Raw genomic sequence first — 16,406 nt, 5'->3', positions numbered from 1 at the left:
ACTTCTCTCCTTTTTGTCTTTCTTTCTTTCTTCCTTCCTTCCTACCTCGCTTCGTACATCACACGCATCGTGATTTTGCCCGGCGCTCAACTCGCCATCCGAAATTTTAGACACGCTCTTCTAGTTCGCCGAAACGTAGAGTTGCGAAATTTCCTTCCCATCCCGTGATGTATTTCTGCAGTCGAAATTAAAAGATTTCACATTGATTGAGAAAAATTTCTGGTTGAAAACGAACCAATGTATGCTGATCATATCAACCAGAATTCTGCTCATTATAATTGGGCGTGTCTGGTTATATCTCGACTAGAATTCTAATAGATTTAACCGAAGAATAAAGATAGAAATTCTGATCTATCTATTTTTCATTAGAATATCAATTAAAGTAACCGGACTCCTTTTCTAACGTTTTAATGTCAATTTCTGTAAAATACCAATGTAAATTAATTACACTTTCGATTTAACTTATTTTTTATTTTTTATTTTTTATAAGTTATATCAGTATATTTTACCAAGCTCTGCTAGGTTATTTAATAGAGAGAGATATATATTATTTCACTGATTAATACTGAGATTATATAGGCCGACTGTCAAAACCTCTGAAACAATGAAATAAAAAAAAAGATATTCAAATAGATAAAGAAAAAACGTCATGATTTACTTTACTATTCTTACCATTTGTTTATGAAAAGTTTAAGAATATCACTAAAATTCTTGTTATCAATATCAGGTTATCTTTTTTCAGTCTTAATAAACTCGATGGGATTATTAAGGCTCAAAAAAATTCACTTGAACATGATTCAAAGAGAAATGTGGTGTACAAGATAGATTGTAAAAATTGCAACGCATCGTACGTAGGACAGACTGGGAGAAAGTTAAATACTAGGATTAAGGAACATCGTAATGACATTAACAAAAAAATTGGAAATCTGTCAGTCATCTCGGAACATAGATTATAATTTGACATGAATTTGATTTTGATAACACCAAAATATTTGATAATGAAAGATATTTGGGAAAAAGATTATCGGAAATGCTCAATAACAACCTACAAGATAATGGTTTAAATGCACAAAATGACACTGAATTTTTACACCATAGTTATTTAAGCGTTCTTAACAAGTTTTGAAATCACATTATTTTTTATTAATAAGGTTTTTATGAAAGAGTATGTTGAATCCAGTTCTAATTTCTTGACAAGTTAATTGGTGACTTGTCAAAAACACAGTACATTATTATAATTTTTTAATCTATGACTTTTGAATATGTACATAATATAGATTACCATATGTGTGACTATCTTTATAATGTATATTTATGACACAAGTATTATATCTTAAATATTTATTTTATTCTATGACCTTCCTTCGCACTCAATATAATGTTTCCAATGTTCATTTTTGAACGAACGTTGTTTGATGTTGAAATTCATAACGGTATCGAATGATTTTACTTAATTTACGTTCTGATACATTATTATAATGTCTTACAGTGTGCAGTCAAAGAGTGCAGTAGATAAGTCTTTTCAAGATTCACTTTCCTCTTCACTATTGTCTTGCGCGTTCTTTTTTATCCTATAACGATTATTTAGCCGTATAGCTTTCTGACAGTTACGCTCTTAAATTTGGAATTGAGAGACTCTACTTGCTGCACTCTTCGATTTAATCCATCACATGATTTACAACCAATAATATCACATGTAATTACTTCATCGCTGAAGATGGCTCGAATGGAGCTGAAACGTTCGATCGATATTTTATGTAAGAATTGAAATATACTATTGTGAAGCACCAACTTCTGCGCTATTATTCGCTCGGAAATGTTTGATCAGGGACTCGACCGGACCGTAACCGGACTGAAAATGTTTTTCGATTAGGTTTCAGTCCAGTTTTCGGTTCGAATTTTTTAACCTCTTCAATATGTACAATTACAGTCTACAGCCACTAAACATACATGTTCCCATGGATATAGTAATCATACATATCCTGAGCGTCGACTATGGTGAACAACAAGAACAATGCCTTCTCCCTTTACAGTCGAAAGAGAGAAGAATGCTCGCCTGTGGTTGATCGGTTCTTGCAACACTTGTAAAATGGATGAAAACTGTCCTTAACTCCCGTGACAGTTAGTAAGTAAATGTGAAAGGCACGAGAAGACTGAGAAATTTATCAAAATTTATTCAATGCGCATGTGTAGCCTATTTTTATGTCCTTTGGTATTATTTACTGACTCAGAAAAGGTCAAGGGGAAAGTAAGGATAGTCTTCGCCCATTTTTACAAGTGTTTTAAAGCAATTTATCTTATTATTTGATTTTATCTAAATTCTCTTTATTTACAAATGTTATGCAAGAAACGTGTCATTTCTCACTTATGACGTCATGATCCAATGTTGCCATTGCCACAGCGACTACAGGAGAGCCTTAAAGAAGAAAAGGATTTTAAGTAGCAATATTACAGGGTGTCCACGGAGTGTTACTTTTTTATTTCCTTGTTTGATTATGATAATTTTCGTAAGAATAATATGTTATTTTACAGAAAATTACCAAAAAGCTGTAAACGACCATTGGCGACGCTACAAATCGCTGACATAGTCGACGTCGCAGAAGATAATAAAAATGAAACAGCAGCAAAGAAAGAAAAAAAAATGATCTGTTTATTTTACATTAGTTTAGAGTTAGAGTGCTTATCTCCGTTTCTACCAATGCAGTTTAACTTTAATTTCGGTTCAATTAACTCTTCATCTTTTTTTAATTTTAAGAATTAAAAAAAGATCAAGAGTAAGAGTCTTAGCAGAAAGGCTGACTTGTAATCTTAAGATAGTAAAGATTCAGTTTCTCAATTCACGGTTAACTCTTAACCATGATTCAACTTATTCCTCATCTCTTGTTAATTCTAGAATTGAAAAGAAATAAAGAATAAACATTTAACAGATTGAAGAACTCTTCTTATATAAAATAAATAACAATAAATAAAGGGCAAAGTAAGAGTCAGCACATTTCTTTAAAAAAGTCACACAATTAAAAGAATAAGTCAGTCCAACGTACGACGCATCACAATTATTACACGATATCTTATAGACTACATTGCTCTTAGATGTATAAGGACAAATATCCTTGTGTACTTTACTATATTTATCCATTTTATTAGGATTATGAAAAAATACTCTGATGTCGTTTTTATTGAACCGTTTAAATTTTTCTGTGTGAAGAGGAATAAATGGTACCGTAAGCCAAGATGCAGATTTATTCACACTGACATTGTCAATCAAATCTTCATGTGCTAAGTGTCTATTTCTAATTAAATTTTTTATATGAAAGGTGATTAACTGGGTCAAAAATAAAAGTTAATAGGTAGTCATTATCTAATAAAACACGTTAATTAAATGTCAAATTTTTTGTATGAAACGTAAAGTCCGAAAGTAAAAAAGCTTTGTCAACAAGCGAATAAATTGTTTCTTTCTTTTGTGCAATAGGATGATTTGAGTTGAAATTTAAAAATCTCTCTGAAAAGATAGGTTTACGGTACCAATAAAAAATAAAACGATTCCTGTTAATAGAAATAGTGATATCCAGAAAATTTATTTTATCTCCCCCTATTTCTGTAGTGAATTGAAGACGCAGATGAAATGAATTAAATTGTTGTAGTAAAATATCAATTTTAGAGGGAGAAACTGCGGTACAAATGTCATCTACATATCTATAATAAAATAAAATGTCCAAATTCACAACATCAAGGACACCGTCTCTAATCTCCCCTTACTAGGTATCCTCCGCTATTACAGGTGATAAAGGAGAGCCCATGGGAGTGCCGAAGCTTTGCTTATAAGTTTTATTATCAAATGAAAAAAAGGTAGAATCTAAAATGAACCGTATCGCTCCCAGAAACTCATTCTTAGGCAGAGAGCAATCCTTGGAAATAAAACTCTATTGCTCATTCACACAATCAACCGCTATCTCTAATGGAACATTCGTAAAAAGTGATGTAACGTCCAATGAAATTAATTTATGTTCGCCTGTAATGTATAATCTTTTTAATTTTTCAACTAATTGAAAGCTATTTTTAATGTAACTATCCGCTTTAGGAATAGTCTTGAATAGTATATTTTGCAAGTATGTAGCCAATGCATATAGCGATAATAAAGAATAAGTTGAACCTCGGTTAAGAGTTAACCGTGAGTTGTGGAACTGGACCTAAGTCTCATGTTTTTAATAACGCACAAGAACTGTGTTAAGATTATAATTAAGTCAGCCTTCTGCTAAGGCCTTAAGTTAAACCGAGATTAAAGTTAAACTGCATTGGTAGAAACGGGCCTTACACTGCTTAGTGCTTACACATATCTCCAATTCAATATTGTCTTAAAATAAACATAAATTTCCTTAAATATGCAATTTATGCTTGTATTACTTTTCTCTACAGTAGATAATCATATACCGTAACCGAGAAAAACTTAAATCCAAATGGTTATTGGTCACCGTTATCGGTAAAAGAACCGAAACCGCTTGGATTTCGGACTTTTTCGATCTGGAATCAAAAAAGACCGAAACCGTTATCGGTAAAAGGACCGGAACCGGAACCGAAACCGAAAATTGGATATAGCTTCTGACCGTGGCCTTAACCGGACCGAAATGAAATTTGTTTCTGATTGATGATTGTTTTATTATCTAGAAAGCTCATTTTGTTTATTAATTTGTTAAAAATAATTCCATTTTCCTATAGTTCATCAATACGATGTGAACTTTTAAACCACTTTTTTCTCACATTTTCAGCTTGAGACACATAAAAGAACAATTTTTTCGGTGTTTTAATTGTTATGCTTTTATATAAAGGTATAAAACACGTTTTGTACGTGTTTCCTTTGCTCATTTTTAAAATAAATTAATTTCTTACTGAATAATTGTAGTTTCGTTGTTGCAGTTTGAACGCATTCGGGAGAGCTCGGTCGTATGCGCCTTCGACATTTCAAATAATGCAATACTTTATTATTTATTTTCCAGCATAATTTGCGTTAAAAAAGTATTTAAAATTTACAGTTAAAGATATGTGTGCACGCGTGCGCGCGCGCGCGCGCGTGTGTGTGTGTACATAAATTACAAAATGTAATATTTTTCAAATTTTATGTTGTGTATGCGAACTCCCTATTTAACAACCTGTTAAACACATTGGATGTGTATAGCTCGTATTGCTATCTGAGGTTATATGCAATTATCAATATAAAAATTTGTTAAATTATACACATATTTTAAAGTGATTCGAGTTTATTATTTACAGAAAATTTCTTTCTAAGTGATCCGATTCTACATGACAAAATTCCTGCAAAATACAAAAATCATAAGGAAATTTATGAAGGCGCAATAATGAAAGGATGTCGAGTGTTACAGAAAGTGCAACAGTTACATGACTCAGGGAAAGGCGGCATGGACGTTTTCTCGTAAGATATTTCGACATGTAATAAATAGTATAGTGTTTTAAAGTCGTTATGAAGAAATGAGTGTATATACAGGGTATACCCTAAGTACACTAAAAGATTTTAAAGAGTGATTGCTCACACAAATTTAAGATTAAAACTTCGTATGACGAAACAATAAAATCAATAGGCTCTAAAGAAAATTCTAAAAAATAATAAATAAAAAGCCAATTTGAGCCGACATTGGTTATTAGTGTGTATTTTTTAATTTATTCAAAGTGAATATTAAACGTATACGTTTCGACCTACCAAGGTCCTCTATCAAGGTCCTCTTCAGTACAAAAAATATATTAACATAATGGTAGCGCATACGAGTATAAACTAATAACATAAAAAGCGAGAAAATACGTGGTGGTGATGTCCGAGTTAACCTTGATCATTAAATTACTAAGTTAAATGACTATCAAGATTGAACTGTTTTTAGAAGGTTTGTTGCACATATTCCATTAAACTGTTTCATTTAATGAAACAAAATTTAAAGATATTAGACACGACATAATTGTTTGGTAGACGGATGTAAAATGAAAGAAATTTAAAATTTTTCATTTTACATCTGTCTATCAAACAGTTATCAGTCAAAGTTGGAAAAAAATATCGTTTTCTCTAAAAATTTCAAAAACCGTTTGAGTTATTTTGATGTAATTTGATATCATGATAAATTTACCTTTTTAAAAAAAAGGTAAAAAAAAGGTGCCAAGTGTGTTTCTCTCAGAAAAAACCGTTACATAAATTATTATACGCATTTATTTACGGTTTTTTTTTTCTGAGAGAAACACACTTGGCACCTTTTTTTTACCTTTTTTTTTTAAAAGATAAATTTATTATATTATTTTGTAGTATATGTATTAATAGTATATTAATGAAAACTATCGCGATGAGGTATCGTGATGAGAGATCTTGCGATGACCGCACTATCCGTATAGACAATCCCTATGATCTATCAAAAGACCGACGAAAAAATTAAATATCCTTCGTGAGTGTCCTCATCTGATTTCTTGATTTATGGATGTGTCGTCTTTCATCCTTGCGACAGCCAATAGACGAGTCTGTCGGAGAGTGGGTTTAGTTTGTCGCGTATCGCTACCGAAACCTTTCGTAAACTTTCACAATAATGAGTTTATTCTAGACTTTAACACTTAAAAAATGTAATAAAAATCCACAAAGCAATTGTCTTTTAATTAGTGAAATTCGTGACATTTTTGGCAAAAGGAAAATTTATCTGCTATAATGTTTATCTGCTAAAATTAACGAACATCTAGATACTTACTTCCTCGACAGCAAACACCTAGACACCCACTATAGCTTTTGAAATATGTTATGAAATGTGTAATAGCTATATTATATTAATATTGTTAAATAGGAAATTATAATAAGAAATTAATTCTCGACAAATCTTACTGATTTCATTTATCCGCGCAATCCGTCGAATTAATAATTATTTATCGACCTAATATTGATAAATTTATTGTTTATTAATTATTATCTTGCAAATTATGTAGCAATTTTATTTTATTGTCGATGTACAGTGCTAATAGAACCACAGGTAAATCGATAAATGAGAGTCGCAATAAACGCGAGTCTATCGTTGAAAATATGAAAAGGAGAAAATTTTTGAGATCACATATCTTACACATAGCGTAAAAAGGAAGGTGTAGCATTTCCGATGCTGCGCACTCGTTCAATTTCTGAGCCAATCAGCGCGCGATCCATTTGCAAGTAATATGACATCCGTCACGTATGTACGTCTGGTTGAACTAGGGTAGTTGTGCAAAACAAAATTGTGTGTTCTGGTTTTATTTATCTTTCAAAAATCGGGACAAAATATATGCAAAATATCCGCAAAAATATATGCAGTAAAGTTTATATTTAAAATTTATGTCGTTATTTTATTATTATTTAAATAAATAAATAAACTAATAAACAATTAAACGTATTTAATTTAAGCAAGACAGGATAATTGATTACAAATTCTGATTTGGCAGGTTTAATTATCATTAGTTATATAGTTTTTATATATTAAACGCCTTTTCTGACCTGTTAGATAGGGTTGCTTGTTTGCTAATTACTTTATTTATTTATTAAAATTATCTCATGTCTTGATTTAGTTATGTAAATTTATTTGTTTATTAATTTATTCCATTTTTCCTGCCCTAGTTGGGTTATATAGGTTTAATTGTTATTAATTATTTTAGTTATTAAATTTCTATTCCTTCTTTTCTAGCTGCTACATTTAATATTTTGTAAACATACCTTAAATTGTTTACTTATCAGGGAGTAAATAATTTAGATTGAGTTTTCTTTTATCCAGTATATTTAATAATAGTTAATACTACGTAATTGTTTATTCTATATACAAGTCAAAAGTTTCGTGAATTATGTAATTACGAAGTAATTATAAAATTACGTATTTTATTTAATTATTGTAGATATAAATTTTTTACTATCATCTATAATTAGAAAAAAAAAACGAAATTCATTTGCAATAATAATATTTCATAAATTCTAAATATACGTATATTAAAAATTTTACATAATTTTCACGTATTCTTATTTCTTATAATCAAATTTTACTTTAAAGTGAGCGCCTGCAAAATGGATTGCCTGCTGATTGATTTAACCGCAGCAAAAGTGCTGCCAATGCGCAATGCTACACCTTGCTTTTTACATGATCTTACATAAAAATTTGACATTTCAGATTTCGCATCACGATATCTCCGTTCGTAGGAATGAATTCGGTAATGTTCTCACGTATATTCCTCACAGAGTAATAAAATGACCAATCACTCGTGGATTGCAAGAACCAAAGTGGAATCCATTAAAGTATGTCGAAATAACAACATGACACTGCAATGAGGAACATGTCGACAAAAAAGAAAGAAAAAAATAAATAAAACACTGAACATCTGCATATCGTCGATAATGTGGACCGATATTATTGACATATGTTGTTAGTTCAGAGTTTAAGTAGATTCTTATTACTCTGCGAGACGAATCGTTACTTGATCTATGTTCGCTGAGGATTACTACAAAGGAAGTCGAAACGTTCGAATACTTGTATGCAGTGGTTTTATAATTATAAATTCTTAATTTTATAATTATAATTACTTTAAAATTATATCTTTTTGCCTTATGATCTACGTTTATACTCTCATTGGCCTATTTTTGTCTATTGTTTGTTTTGTTTATTATTGAGAGTCTATTATTATTTTTAATTTAAACATTTATTACATAATTCGGCTATTGATTGATTTATACTCAGAAGTCGATCGGTCCAGCCTTTATTGAAAAACCGATAATCTCAAATATTTGCAAATATTCGCTGACTCGCGTAAAGACACGGAGCGGTTTCGCACTGCGCGTCCACTTGGTGCGAGACACTACCGTGTCTCTTGATATGTTTAATGGGCATGAAAGCTTATCTTTTGGGACTATACATTATCTTTTTATTCAATCAGGGACCTAAGGATAAGCAAGACTCCCTTTTTTATGAAAAAAAAAAAAAAAAAACTGGTATATCGTTGATTTTTCGAAGTTTGAAATTTTTTTATGATAAATGGGATAAATTCACAGAGAAAAGCTCTCTTTAACATTTTCGATAGAATGAACTATTTTCGAGAAAAAAAAATAAATTAGAATTCGTAGATTGCAAATGAACAAAATCGTTTTATTTGATTATCAGTTACACACAATAAACTGAAAAGCGAAAAATTAAACTCTAAAGCAAATGTTGAAAGTGATCACTTTGTATGTCATAGTGCAAACATCCGTTCTTCTTCGTATCGATTGACGCACCCGGCAAAAAATTTATACTTTCGCACTGAATGATTTCTTTATAAGATGTCAAGCATTCTGAATAGAGATGGTACATATATACAAGAATTTAATTTTCCGCTTTTCAGTTTATTGTAACTAATAATCAAATAAAACGACGATTTCAAATTTTAAAATTTCAAATTTAAAAAAATTAATGACCCAGTTTCTTTCTTAAAAAAGGGAGTCTTGCTTATCCTTAGGTTTACTTTCGATTGAATAAAAAGATAACGTATAGTCCCAAAAGATAAGTTTTTATATCCATTAAACCAAGTTATATCAAAATAATTCGAATGGTTTTGAAGTTTTTGAAAAAAATGACATTTTTTTTCAACTATGACATCTAGCTTGTATCTTTAAAATTAAGCCGTTTCCAACAAATCGTTATATGAAGTTTTAATCTTGAACTTGTATTAGCAATCACTCCTTAAAATCTTTCAGCGTACTTAGGATATACCTTGTATAAAATATCATATATTTAAGTCAAAGTGTTTAATGTTTTATGATGAAAATATCATTTATTTCAAGTAAATTATATTATTTATATTATTATTATTATTATTTACTCAAAATAATATTTAATTTAATTCGAAATTTAATGTTCCACGCGAAGAAATATTTGCTAAACGTAAACTTTTACAAATCTAAAAAAGAAAACGTCATTTGACAAAAGCATTTGTGGTGCTCTGTAGACAAATTTTAGGAGGCATGTTAGGCTCAGCGATACTGAAGGATGGTAATCCGTTGACACTGCATTATGTGATGTTTATACCTGCTATTATGGGACAGGGCACCGTTGAACAACAAGGATATTGGATATCCAGGGCTTGGAGCTGTAATATCATTGGTACTTATGCCCAAGTATGTTTCTTACTAAACGTTATTTAATTACAAGTTTATTATTATTTATTATTTAATATATATTCATTTTTTTAAATAATATATGCAAAAGAAGGGTAAAGAGCCAGTAATGTAGTAACAAACTTTAATTTAAATTCAATCATAAAATTCATATAATAATTACAAACAACAAACGTTTCGACTCCACTCGAGACATTTTCAATGTTGCGGTAATATTCAAATATCGCTATAAACCAAAAATATTTATGGTATTACAAAAAATTACGTTCTTCACATCGTGTAGTGCCTTGCGAGTTAGTTATATCGGAATTCAAAGTAGTCAGAAAAACAATATTCTAGAAAAGTGACCGTGAACAAAACATTAATACTTAATACATACAAATTACTAATATATATAATGTAATAATGTACCCTGTCAATAATATCGATAAAAGTGTTGAAAGTCCATTAATAAAAAAGAGAGAAAACGCAGGTAGATGGTAATCCATATCGTGATAAAATACATTGGTATTCTATCTACACATTGGTTTTTAATTGAAGCAAATTTGCAAGAGTAGCAAACATCTGACTTCCACGATGTCGGATAATGTCGAGAAGGAAAACACTAATCGAGAACAGAAAGCGGCAAAAAGGGGGAAAAGGAGATATTAGGAGAGAGAAAGAGAATGTGTAATGTTAGAATACGCTTCGGGCAAAGACTCCGTGTCATTTTGTCTGTTTATTCTATGTTCCTGCTTTTTTAATGTATACCATTTCAAATATTAATCTTTTATTGTATGAAGGTTCTATATCTAATATGCCCACTTTATCCCATTTAAAGTTGTGATTCTCCTCCATACGGTGGTTAGAGATCACTGATGGAGATTTTGAACTTATGTTAATATCTGAAACGTGTTCATGCAGTCTAGTCTTTAATTATCTTTTAGTCTAGCCAACGTAACTAACATCACAATCTCATCAGGATATTCTGTAAACCACATTTTGATTATGTACATGTTCCAATCTATCCTTTCCTCCCTTTATAAAATTTTTTAATGTGTTAGGGATGGTAAAGGCCAATTTACAATTAAACATGTTAACGATAGGTATGAATCTTTCAGATATTGTATTGACATATGGAATAGTAAAAAACTTTTCTGTGTCATCCTTGTTATTATTCAAATTATTAATGTTATTGATATGAAATTTAATTCTATTATGAATAGAGCCTTATTATTATTTATTACATTTTTTAAAACCGTATAATTTGTAGAATAATAAAATCATGTGTTCTTAGACGGAGCTTGGTCATGGCACATTTATTAGAGGCTTAGAAACTACAGCGACCTATGACCCTGAGACTAAAGAATTTGTATTAAATAGTCCGACTTTGACATCATACAAGTGGTGGCCTGGTGGTTGTAAGTATATTTTTTGTTCAAACTAACATAGATACACACATCACTCTTAAGGTTTATAGAAATAAAATATTTTCAGTGGGTCATACCGCAAATTATGCAATTGTCGTTGCACAATTATATACGAAAGGAGAGTGCAGAGGCATTCATGCTTTTATTGTGCAACTTAGAGATGAGAACACTCATGAACCGTTACCAGGTAAGTGAAATCATAAATGCATTTTACAAGTAAACTTTATTATATTTTTTACCAAATATTGCATTTACAAACGACAACAAAGAGACTTATGTTAAAGGATACATATTTATCTTCAGGTATAAAGATCGGTGAAATTGGCACCAAATTAGGAATGAATGCAACTAATAATGGCTTTCTCGGTTTCGAGAATGTTAGAATACCGCGCGAGCACATGCTGATGAAAAATTCTCAGGTAATGGGAAAAAGAGAGAACAAAACATTCACGATTGATTGTTTAAGGAAAAGTCTAACAGGAAAGATTAAAGTTCTAATCGTCCGAATTTTTAGGTACTAGAGGACGGAACTTATGTGAAAGCGCCTAGTGATAAACTTACGTACGGTACTATGATGTTCGTTCGAGTGGTATTAGTACGCGATATCTCTAATTACCTGTCGAAAGCGGTAACGATAGCTATCAGATACAGCGCAGTGAGACGACAGAGTCAGATAAAACCTGAGTACGTAATAAAAAGTAAATTATTGACGTCAGTATATCGATAATCAGTTTTAAAAAACTTATTACATCTTTTATACTGTGTTTTATGCTATTGGACGCGAAGTGCATAATAAAGACATTAAATTATAAAAAATATACAAGTCATTTATTTTATTAGAAATACTTTAATACCTTTTATTTTTCAACTACATAGAAAGCCGGTTAATAATAATTAGATTAAAATAATATTCAGCATTTAAAATGTATTAAAAATCTTTTTTTTTTTTAATTTGTTTTAGCGAGCCAGAATCGCAAATTATGGATTACGTTACTCAACAATATAAATTGTTTCCCAATCTTGCTGCGTGTTTCGCGTTTCGAATGTGCGCCGATTGGATTTGGGAGATGTATAACAATGTGACAGCTGAATTAGATCAAGGAGAGCTGGAAAGACTACCTGAGGTATACTAGATACGTTATTATATATATATAAATAGAAATATAGAAGATGATAGTCTCAGATTCTATGTACTCCATTTATTTAGAATTTAAATAATTGTCGTTATTGTTAGAAAAATAAAATTATATTTTCCAGCTGCATGCCCTGGCATGTTGTCTAAAGGCAGTTGCATCATCAGACGGAGCTACTGGTATTGAGCAATTACGATTGGCATGTGGTGGGCACGGTTATATGGATGCAAGCAACTTGCCGGCGATTTATGGTTTAGTGACTGCTACTTGCACTTATGAAGGCGAAAACACGGTTCTGCTATTGCAAACAGCTAGATATCTGGTGAAAGCTTGGAGACAAGCTATTGGCGGCGAACCGCTTCCGCCGACTGTCGGATATTTAGCTGTTCTTTCGCGTGGAGTAAAGCAGCGTCCTTGGAAAAATACTTTATCATGTATTGTGCAAGCGCATCAAGCAGTTGCCGCAGGGTAAATATATATATAGGAAATATATATAAAGGAAACATATATATAAACATATTACACATAAAATCGATATTTATGTATGAAAACTGATGAACGAAAGACAGCATTCTAATATTCTCTTATCGCAATCTACAATTTATGTTTTATAGCAAAATTCGTTTGGCAACGGAAAACATGGACCGCAGAATACGTAGTGGTACGTCACCAGAAGATGCATGGAATAAAACTAGCATTGAATTAGCACATTGTGCGGAATCTCACTGCCGTGCTTTCTTAGTAATGAGATTCGTTGAAAACGTCAGAGGATTGACATCTGTATCCAAGCAGCTTCGCGAGGTTTTGATGCAACTTTGCGAATTGTACTCGATATATTGGGTACTACAACGGCTTGGAGATTTTCTTCGTGTTAGTACTATATCTAAAACTTAAATTATTATCGTAATTTCGACAAAGTAAACGAATCACTTAATTAATATGACTATGTATTTTATAACTACAGTTTTCCTGTTTAAATAACGAAGATGTTCCGGCACTTCAAGCACGCTTCGAAGAGATGCTCGCTGCAATCCGTCCAAATGCTGTTGGTATTGTCGATGGATTCAATATTCGTGACGAGATCCTCGCATCCGCACTTGGCGCATATGACGGCAATGTATATCAGCGTCTCTTTGATGAGGCGATGAAAAGTCCTTTAAATCAGGAGAGTGTTAACCAATCCTTCCATAAATACCTCAAACCTTTCCTTAAAAGTAATTTATAGTCATATTATTTTTATCACAAATAGTCAGCCAAGATCTGATTATTTGTGATAAAAATAATATGATTATCATAAATAAGATTAATTATCATTAAAAAATTTTAATAAGTTTTCCAAAAATGGAAAAATTTGCCAAAATTACTAAAAAGCATAAAATTAATTCATAATTTCCAATGCAGATCATACTGATCATTACAATTGCAAATGCTGCAGTAAATCTTCTATAATAAATGATAAAAAGAATATTTTAAAGTCCCTCTTTTCTTTTTCATTTCAGCAATTATATTGAGTTGTAACGTCAAAATATTATGATTTAAAAAGTCATTTAGAAAAATATTTTTCTTACAATACGGGATGTCCCAAGAAGGTCGGGACATCTGAATATCTCGGAAAATATAAGTTTTACAGAAAAGTATTTCAGACAAAAGTTGTAGAGTTCAAAAACCCAAGATCAAACTGATGGGTGACATCGCTAAGATCAGATCAAGATCACATCGACTTTTTTTTAATGGAACATCTTACTTTACTATTGATTTCAGAATCTAATAACTGGACTCAGAAGTAGTGTCCCATTTAAAAAAATTGATGTGACCTTGACCTAACTTTGGTCGACACCACTCAAGGTCAAACTGATTAGATCAGTAAATAGATCTTTTTAAACCCTACAACTTTTGTCCGAAACATTTTTCTGTAAAACTTATATTTTCTGAGATATTCAGGTGTCCCAATCTTTATTGGGATATCCCGTATAAATAGAAACGAATTAATCTTTCCGCATATCACACACACTCAATAATTATTAAAATATATAGATTTTTTTTCAATTTAAATTGATAAATAGTTGTAAATTAAACATCTGTTACAAGATTTATTTCCGCTGGAATGTCAAAGACGCTGAACATTATATATTCACTAATGTATAATAGTAAAACAAGCTCAGATATATTTTAGCAATTCATATTATCGAATGGAAGAAAAAAATGCAAGAAAAAAAATTCATTCATATTAATTCTGTAGTGAAAAAACAGGAGCTTTAAGTGTAGACAAAAATATTTCGTTTACTTTTTTATCATAATATTAGTAACTGTCGTACAATACATTATTATGTATGACATTGTATGGAGGTATGTATACAGGGGGGGGGGGGATATGTTTCTTGTATGCCATAATTGTATGTCAATACTTCACGTGTGAATTTAGAATAAAGCAAATAAAGAATATATGAAGTATACATTTCTGGCAATAATTAATACTAAAAAAAGCCTCTAAAGATTAAATCGAACAAAGAGAATGATAATGTCAACGAAAGCCGACACAGTTAATCGTGTATAATCCAATATTTATATTTCAATCAGTAATTACAGACATTTCGACTCCGATAATTGTTACTAACACATTGGAGATGATCCAAATTTAGGATCGAAAATCCGTAATTACTGATTGATATATAAATATTGGATTATATACGATCAACTGTGTCGGTTATCACAGGCATTATCATTCTCTTTATTCCATACATTTTTACATATACACGCACACTTTAAATATTTTCTTTGATTAATAAAACTCAAAAAAATGAAACTTAAATAAGCTTATTTTTATATGAAACTGTTATATTCACTCTTTGAAGTATTGCTATATAATTAAGAATCATCCTATATACGTCGGTGTTCCATGTTAAGACATCTGTTAAAGGACATTTTTATATAACGCAATTTAATAGAAACGTTATGTAATTGTCGGAAATATTTATCTATTGTACATTTATCAGTATCTGTATTAACATTATGCGATTATTTTATGCATTACGTAAAGTATTTTCTACATTCATGAACCAATCTTTAAAAAAAATGATTAATATTTTTGATAGTGATATTTTATAAAATATAAATATTATATATGTGAAATAAAAAGGCACACGCAAAGTATTGTTTTACAAATAAAATAATATTAATAAAAAATGTATGTTTTTACAGTTAAATGTTCTAGTATGTATTTACAGATTTATCTTCGAGGCAATTTAATGTAAAATACGAATACATACTATATTTTGATATACAAATAAAGTGCAAATAATCTTTCTTCGTTATTTCGGTGTATGGTTCTACGAATCCCTAAACTCCACAATCGTATGAAATGGAAGAGATGTTCATCACATCTCAAAGAAGTTTCCAATGCGTTTCCTTAGACGGTATAGTATTTATTTACAGAATAGGAGCGACGACATACATTATTGTTTGTTATACTAATATAGTGCAATTATTAATTTCCGTTAATTAAGAATAACGTAATATTTACTTTGATGTCCGCAACAACGATAATACGGATATTCTAATTTTTTGCATTCGGTAATCGGAATTTACTGACTCGTCATCGTTGCGATTTTATATATGTATATATGTGTGTGGCAGGAAATCGATTTTAAATTTCAGAAGGATAGTATATGGGAGAATGATATATAAAACACTTTAATGAAACAAACCGAAAAAAATGCGTTTTATCGCAGTTGC

General features: G+C 30.7%; 1 protein-coding gene across 1 annotated transcript in view; it reads left to right on the top strand.

Moving 5' to 3' along the window:
• The window catches only part of LOC108757225 (probable peroxisomal acyl-coenzyme A oxidase 1), a 21,621-nt gene extending 7,697 nt beyond the window's left edge, over positions 1-13,924 (top strand). The window contains exons 2-11 of the mRNA XM_018501670.1: positions 5,266-5,425; positions 9,964-10,132; positions 11,409-11,532; positions 11,609-11,728; positions 11,845-11,960; positions 12,056-12,225; positions 12,503-12,665; positions 12,799-13,142; positions 13,289-13,544; positions 13,639-13,924. Of these exons, the coding sequence (XP_018357172.1) occupies positions 5,266-5,425; positions 9,964-10,132; positions 11,409-11,532; positions 11,609-11,728; positions 11,845-11,960; positions 12,056-12,225; positions 12,503-12,665; positions 12,799-13,142; positions 13,289-13,544; positions 13,639-13,899 (1,883 nt within the window). The 3' untranslated portion in view covers positions 13,900-13,924. The remainder of the gene's footprint in view (positions 1-5,265; positions 5,426-9,963; positions 10,133-11,408; positions 11,533-11,608; positions 11,729-11,844; positions 11,961-12,055; positions 12,226-12,502; positions 12,666-12,798; positions 13,143-13,288; positions 13,545-13,638) is intronic.
• Positions 13,925-16,406: the final 2,482 nt, after the last annotated feature.

The sequence above is a fragment of the Trachymyrmex septentrionalis genome, unplaced genomic scaffold (assembly GCF_001594115.1).
Source record: "Trachymyrmex septentrionalis isolate Tsep2-gDNA-1 unplaced genomic scaffold, Tsep1.0 scaffold134, whole genome shotgun sequence".
Lineage (NCBI taxonomy): Eukaryota > Metazoa > Arthropoda > Insecta > Hymenoptera > Formicidae > Trachymyrmex > Trachymyrmex septentrionalis.
Note: the sequence above shows the minus strand (reverse complement) of the source record. Positions and strands in the feature narration are given on the sequence as shown.